This window comes from Oryx dammah, unplaced genomic scaffold (genome assembly GCF_014754425.2).
Source record: "Oryx dammah isolate SB20612 unplaced genomic scaffold, SCBI_Odam_1.1 HiC_scaffold_12, whole genome shotgun sequence".
Lineage (NCBI taxonomy): Eukaryota > Metazoa > Chordata > Mammalia > Artiodactyla > Bovidae > Oryx > Oryx dammah.
In genome coordinates, this window is record NW_024070196.1 from 68,301,770 (window position 1) to 68,310,001 (window position 8,232).

Sequence of the window (8,232 nt, forward strand, 5' to 3'; positions counted from 1 at the left end):
CCTCTAGTAGTTCAATTACTAAGGATTATTTTTCAGTATTGCGTACTTACTACGTGAAAGGCATTGTACAAATATATTGCAGTCATAGTCCTTCCTGGAAACTACTCAAATGTGAGACTAATCGGGGGGAAATTTTTGGAGAGAAATAAAAAATGTTTAGAGTTGGAAGGTAATTTAGCCCAATTTGTTCATTCACTCAATACAACAAATGTTTATTGAGTACTTACTGGGGTTGGGCACCCAACTTAGTACTGTGGAGATGAAGAATACAGCCACTTAGTCTAGAGGGCCCATCCGGTTATACATGGGGTGCGGGGTGGGCACGGCCAGAGAAGACCTCCTGAAGAGATGACACGTGAGTGTCAGGGAGACAAGCGGGAAAGCTCAGTGCAAGCAGAGTGAACAGCATACGCAAATGCATAGGCGTAGGAGGGAATCAGGGACTAGTTACAGATGGCGGTGGAGGTGCGGGTGTGGCTGGTGAAAGGCCATTGTACACACACTGTTCTCGACTTTCACTGAAAAGTAATGGATACAATATAAGAAACTTAAGAGAGTGACGTGAGCGGATTTTCCTTTCAGGAATATGTATTAGGAGTGCTGTGGAGAATGTTTTGCAGTGTGAACAAGAAGGAGAACAGGAAGAATAGCCAGTCATGGTGATAATCCATGCAGGAGTGAGAAGGGGATGCCTCTGAGAGATACCCAGATGGTACAAAGGCCAGAGATGATGACTGATTTAATTTGGACAGATATAGAAATGTGTAAGCTTATCTCACAGTGGAGTTAACTGACCTGGTGTGTCTAAGTGACTTGACCGGAGTCATTCAGCTAGTTAGCAACAGAGCCAATATTAAATGTCAAGTCCATTGTTCTCAGTATTAAATTATGTGGTCATTTATAAATGAAATTTTAAAAAAATGAGGTCACATTTAAAATGCCTTAAGGGAACTTGCTACTTAAGAACCCCTTTGAACATACATTGCAAAAAGTACAATAACTCCTTTAATTTACATTCTAAAATAGTCTCAAGAGTGTCCTGCATTTAGTTTATATTTATCTGCTCATACAGTAAAAATTTTTGTTCTTTTTGAAATAGATTTTCAATATTATATGTGATTGAAAAGTGTGCTGTTTTCTTATGTGGTTATAGCAGTAACACAAGCTTCAAAAGTGGGACAAACAGTGAAGATATTAAGAAAGCCAGTGTTCTGCTGATCCGTAAACTGTACATGCTGATGCAGAACCTTGGACCCCTTCCTAACGATGTTATACTGACTATGACTCTCCACTACTACAACGCAGGTAGGTGGAGACCTCTAGTCAAATCCCCTCTTTAGTGCTGAAGTGGTATTCTGGATAAACAGAAGGATTTTGGCAAGCCTTTGAAAGAGACGGCCGTTGTTACACATGAGAGGCTAACCTGACTTGTTCTCCTGAAACTCACAGTTTTCTTGGTTTTCTGCCCTCTCCATTTTGCAGTGACCCCAAACGATTACCAGCCCCCTGGCTTTAAAGAAGGAGTAAGCTCGCACTTTCTGCTGTTCGAAGGAGAGCCTGTAAACCTTCAAGTGGGAATGGTCTCCACTGGCTTTCACAGCATGAAAGTAAAAGTCACAGCCGAAGCCACCAGAGTGTCTGATCTGGAGAGCAGCCTCTTCCAGGAGAGCGACACGACCGAGATCGCCCACCAGGGCCTCGACTGCGATGAGGAGGAGGAGGAACGCAACACTGAAGTAAGGCAAAGCCGCAGCGCCCCTCGACTGCTTCGGCTAAACCCAGCAGATGCGTTTCAGCTCCCGCACAGCTCATATCACAGCATAACCGTCCAGTGGAGTGTGCTGGGTATAAAACCGAAAACAAAACTAGCCCCTGACCTCGAGTCTTTATTCTAAAAAAGCACTATCTTCAAGAAGGAAATATACTTTGTTAAATGAAACTGTCCATGGCTAGGAGGGGGAAATAGACCTTCTGTTGGGTTGGCCAAAGATTTTGTTTGGGTTTTTCCATAGCACCTTGTGCAAAACCCAAACCAACTTTCTGGCCAACCCAATAATATACTTCTTTTTACCAAAGGTACCCATGAAGTTAGGAAATTTGGGACTTTCTTTAACTTAAAAGAGCATATTAAACATTTAAAAATATTCTAAGTGTTTATTCATACTCACTGGAAGTATAATTAAGTTCTTGATGATCAGGGTACAAGTGTTATGGATAACCCTAAGTTAGAGTGCATTCATTTCACTGCTGTAGAATATTCTACTCTTGATAGACATTCTTTCTCTCTGTAATTGTTATAAACATTAATGTATATACCTCCTTGTACACATATGCAAGAGTGTCTCTGAGGACTATTCCAAAGAGTCCGAGGGCTGGCACATTTTCAACTTTCTTAGGTGGTAAAAAACTGTTTTCCAAAATACCAGTTTGTGCTCCGGTACCAGTGGAGGGGATGCTTGCCATCCTTGACAACACTTGGTGTTACCCACGTTCATGGTTTCTGCCTAACTGCTGGATGTAAATGGTAATGCCTCATGATTTGATTTTGATTTGCATTTCCCTGATTATTAATGAGTTCAAGCATCTTTTCATGTGTATTGGCTGTTGTGTTTTTTTATGTATATAAAGTAACTATTCAAGACTTTTATGCATTTTTCTATTGGGTTATTTATCTTTTCCTCATTGATTTAAAAAATATATCCTAAATAATAACTTGTTTCCATTATGTTACAGTATTTTTTTTTTTAGGTTTGTGCCTTGTCTCTTCACTTTCTTTAAGCTCCTTTTTGCTAAAGAGATGTTCTTAATTTTAATATAGTCAAACTTTTCCTCTTAACAGGTGCTTTTGGATATTAAGAAATCCTTCCTTATCTGAGGTCATTTATGATACTTTCCTTTATTTTGTTATAAAAGTTTAAGGTTTTTCTTTTTACAGTTAAATTTTTATTCCACTTGGAGTTAATTTTTATTTGTGGGGTAAGGTAGATCAGACTCCTTTTACATTTTAAAACCCAAGCATAATACACATACAGAAAACAACGTACATCATAATATATATCTTGCACACGTGCTCAGTCGTATCTGACTCTTTGCAGCCCCATGGACTCTAGCCCACCAGGCTCCTCTGTCCATGGGATTCTGCAGGCAAGAATACTGGAGTGGGTTGCCGTGCCCTCCTCCAGGGGATCTTCCCGACCCAGGGGTCAAACCTGCATTTCTTTATGTCTCCTGCATTGGCAGACCCATTCTTTACCACTAGTACCACCAGGGAAGCCCATATATCATGATACAGCTCAATAAATATTCACAAACTGAACCCAAGCCCTGGGATGGGAGGTAAGAGAGAGTGCCACCTTCAGTACAGCTCCCTAGCTATCTTGCTTGCCTCACCCTATTCCAGATCTACTGAACACACACGTGAAATCAGCACCCAGGTCAAGAAACACCACAGTACCAGCACTCAGAAAACTCAGTCCTGCTTTGCAGTCACTGTTCTATTCAACAGGAATCTCTCTCTCCTGGCTTCTATTAGAATAGATTAGTTTCTCTTGTTTTTTATTTTATAGATGTGGAATCATGGAGTGTGAAACATTTTTTCACTTCTTCAAGTATCCTGAACATGGTTTTTAGTAGGAGTAGAATTGCTGGGTCACAGGATATGAGTAGCTTTATTAGATGCTACAAAACAACTGCCAAAGTGCTTGTGTCAACTTACACTTCCATCAGCAGGTTTTGGTTGCTCCACATCCTCACCAGCCATTGGCATTTTCCATCTTTTTAATTTTAGCCATTCTGGTGGGTGTGTAGTGGTATGTCACTGTGGCTTTAATTTGCAGTTTCCTGATGACTAAGGAAGATGAGCACCTTTTCATATGTTTCTTGGCCATGTTGGATGTCCTCCTTTGTGAAATTTCTTAAGTCTTTTGTCATTTTTCTATTGGGTTCTGTTAGGTTTGTCTTTCATTCTTATGAATTTGTAGGAGTTCTGAACATATATTCTACATAAGTCCTTTGTCAGATACATGTATTGTGAATATCTCTTCAACTTTATGAGTTGCCTTTTTACTCTCTTAATGGTATGTTGTGATGAACAGAATATTAATTTTAGCATAGTTCAACTTATCAGTCTTTTCAGCTATCTCTGGCAGTTTTTATTTAAAAAATTTTTTCCACTCTAAAGTTTACAGAGATATACTCTATATTTTTCCTCTAACAAGGAGAAATAGCTACAGAAACAGAGGTGAATTTTAAAATTACAAGATACCTCCATGAATAACATCACACAAAAAATATAAATAACTGACCTTTCTCTCCCCTGTCTTCAAGTATTCTGGTATGATATTATTCATGGAGGTCTAATAGTTTTAAAAATTACTTCTGCTTCTGTAGTTATTTCCCTGTTTTTATATCTGGTATTTATTTGTGCCTAATTTGTTTTTCTTGGGTTATACTGGCCCAAATCAGTGCGTTTTTATTTCTTTCTTCACGGTCATCTTTTGGTTGTGCTGGTCTCTTCTGTGGCTCTGTTTTTCTATCTTGCTCATGTTTGGCTTTCATCTTTGTCTTCTTCTATTTCTCTGGTTTGGTTTTGTCTCCCTATTCCAATCAATATGTAGACATATTTATTATACGAACACCTCAAATTCAGCATTAAATGGAATTTTAACTTCTAACCAAACATGCTCTTCCTCCTCCCAGGTTCCTTATCTTTGTATTGCATTAAAGCTTTACCAAACAGCCTGATCAGGACTGTGTTCAGCTCCTATTTTCTTCTCACTTCTCACATCCTTTTGGTTACCATTTCTGTTTTGTATCTGAAATACTGCAGACCGTAATTTGGTCATGGATCAGAAATGATGAAAAGAGACAAACTTGAAATTTAAAAATTCTTAAATGATAAGAACTCGTAAAACCAAACTCCACTTCAGAAACAGGACACAGAACCCAAGTAAAGAGACCAAGGAATCCCAGGACAAAACAGGTTGATGTAGCACTGTCTGGAGACCCTGCTCTAAATGTGTCCTTACCGTTTCATCTACTTTGGCCACATCTTCAGGACAGGTCTTCCTTCCTTGTAGGGTGTTTTGAGCTTTAGGCCTTAGGTAGTGAAGTGGGGCCTGTTTTCTCTGTTGCGGTCAGCTGGGTAGGTAGCAATAGTCATGTACCCTAGAGAGAGACTCTTGGACAAGCTTCTTCTTTAAAGAACTCATCTATATGGTGACAATAACCTGTGGATATAGAATTTAAAAAAAATTTTTATGCTAAGTTTAAATCCTGAGGGAAAAGTACTTCTTTCTAATACAGGTAGTTAACCCAGGCTTCTTAAATGACTCTAGTAATTACTAACACATCCAGACAGCTATAAAAAGATGGCCAACTAATGTTGTACCATGTCAATTGTAGAGACTGATGTTCTTAGTTTATTAAGCCATTAAAGCTTTTGGGAAGAGGGTGTTTGCTATGACCAGTGCATTCTCTTGGCAAAACTCTATTAGTCTTTGCCCTGCTTCATTCTGTATTCCATGGCCAAATTTGCCTGTTACTCCAGGTGTTTCTTGACTTCCTACTTTTGCATTCCAGTCCCCTATAATGAAAAGGATATCTTTTGGGGGGGTGTCAGTTCTAAAAGGTCTTGTAGGTCTTCATAGAACCATTCAACTTCAGCTTCTTCAGCGTTACTGGTCGGGGCATAGACTTGGATTACTGTTATATTGAATGGTTTGTCTTAGAAACGAACAGAGATCATTCTGTCATTTTTGAAACTGCATCCAAGTACTGCATTTCGGACTCTTTTGTTGACCATGATGGCTACTCCATTTCTTCTAAGGGATTCCTGCCCATAGTAGTAGATATAATGGTCATCTGAGTTAAATTCACCCATTCCAGTCCATTTTAGTTCGCTGATTCCTAGAATGTCAACGTTCACTCTTCCCATCTCCTGTTTGACCACTTCCAATTTACCTTGATTCATGGACCTGTCATTCCAGGTTCCTATGCAATATTGCTCTTTACAGCATCAGACCTTTCTTCTATCACCAGTCACAACCACAACTGGGTATTGTTTTTGCTTTGGCTCCATCCCTTCATTCTTTCTGGAGTTATTTCTTCACTGATCTCCAGTAGCATTTTGGGTACCTACTGACCTGGGGAGTTCCTCTTTCAGTATCCTATCATTTTGCCTTTTCACCCTGTTCATGGGGTTCTCAAGGCAAGAATACTGAAGTGGTTTGCCATTCCCTTCTCCAAAAAGATCTTCACGACCAAGATAATCACGATGGTGTCATCACTCACCTAGAGCCAGACATCCTGGAATGTGAAGTCAAGTGGGCCTTCAGTTCAGTTCAGTTCAGTCACTCAGTCGTGTCCGACTCTTTGCAACCCCATGAATTGCAGCACGCTAGGCCTCCCTGTCCATCACCAACTCCCGGAGTTCACTCAGACTCAACGTCGATCGGGTGAGTGATGCCATCCAGCCATCTCATCCTCTGTCATTCCCTTCTCCTCCTGCCCCCAATCCCTCCCAGCATCAGAGTCTTTTCCAATGACTCAACGCTTCACATGAGGTGGCCAAAGTACTGGAGTTTCAGCTTTAGTATCATTCCTGTATATTGTCTCCCTGCTTATTTAACTTCTATGCAGAGTACATTATGAGAAACTCTGGGCTGGAAGAAACACAAGCTGGAATCAAGATTGCCGGGAGAAATATCAATAACCTCAGATATGCAGATGACACCACCCTTATGGCAGAAAGTGAAGAGGAACTAAAAAGCCTCTTGATGAAAGTGAAAGTGGAGAGTGAAAAAGTTGGCTTAAAGCTCAACATTAAAAAAAACGAAGATCATGGCATCCGGTCCCATCACTTCATGGGAAATAGATGGGGAAACAGTGGAAACAGTGTCAGACTTTATTTCTGGGGGCTCCAAAATCACTGCTGATGGTGCTTGCAGCCATGAAATTAAAAGACAGTTACTCCTTAGAAGGAAAGTTATGACCAACCTAGATAGCATGTTGAAAAGCAGAGACATTACTTTGCTGACAAAGGTCCGTCTAGTCAAGGCTATGGTTTTTCCTGTGGTCATGTATGGATGTGAGAGTTGGACTGTGAAGAAGGCTGAGCGCCGAAGAATTGATGCTTTTGAACTGTGGTGTTGGAGAAGACTCTTGAGAGTCCCTTGGACTGCAAGGAGATCCAACCAGTCCATTCTGAAGGAGATCAGCCCTGGGATTTCTTTGGAAGGAATGATGCTAAAGCTGAAGCTCCAGTACTTTGGCCACCTCATGCAAAGAGTTGACTCATTGGAAAAGACTCTGATGCTGGGAGGGATTGGGGGCAGGAGGAGAAGGGGATGACAGAGGATAGATGGCTGCATGGCATCACTGACTCGATGGACGTGAGTCTGAGTGAACTCCAGGAGTTGGTGATGGACAGGGAGGTCTGGCATGCTGCGATTCATGGGGTCACAAAGAGTCGGACACGACTGAGCAACTGAACTGAACTGAAAGCTTTTGGGGGGCTTCCCTGGTGACTCAGATGGTAAAGAATCTGCCTGAGACCTGGTTCAATTCCTAGGAAGGGAATGGCAACCCACTCCAGTAGTCTTGCCTGGAGAATCCCATGGACAAAGGAGCCTGGCGGGCTACAGTCCATGGGGTTTAAAAGAGTCAGACATGGCTGAGTGACTAACACTGGTGGCTCAGTGGTAAAGAATCCACCTGCCAATGCAGGAAACATGGGCTCCATCCCTGGTCAGGGAAGATTCCACATGCCGTGGAGCAGCTAAGCCCGTGTGCCACGACTACTGACCCTGTGCCCTAGAGCCCAGGAGATGCAACTACTGAGCCCACATACCGCAACTACTGAGCCCACTCTAGAACCTGTGCTCTGCAACGAGAGAAGTCACCGCAATGAGAAGTCTGTGCACCGCAACTAGAGAGAAGCCCCCACTCGCCTCAGCGTGAGAAAAGCCCCAGCAGCAGTGAAGACCCAGCACAGCCAAAACTAAATAATTTAAAAAAGAAAGCTCTTTGGGAATTTGTATGTTTATCAGGTTTTAAGTGGGGACCCACAGGCGGGCATTTCCTAAGTTTGTGAGCTCTGTATGAGTCTTTGTTCCCTTAGAAGGGTTGCTTTTCTTATTGATGAATTCCACAAAAGGATACACATAACAATATATGGCTTACCTGAATGCATTTTTTTCCCTGTGTGAAGGCCATTTCTTACCTTTTGTGCTA

The 8,232-nt window shown here is 41.5% G+C and overlaps 1 protein-coding gene across 1 annotated transcript in view; it reads left to right on the forward strand.

The window, feature by feature from the left end:
- HORMAD2 (HORMA domain containing 2) overlaps nucleotides 1-8,232 on the forward strand; it is a 51,532-nt gene that overhangs the window by 15,789 nt on the left and 27,511 nt on the right. The window contains exons 8-9 of the mRNA XM_040251302.1: nucleotides 1,154-1,305; nucleotides 1,483-1,736. Coding sequence (XP_040107236.1) covers nucleotides 1,154-1,305; nucleotides 1,483-1,736 — 406 coding nt within the window. The remainder of the gene's footprint in view (nucleotides 1-1,153; nucleotides 1,306-1,482; nucleotides 1,737-8,232) is intronic.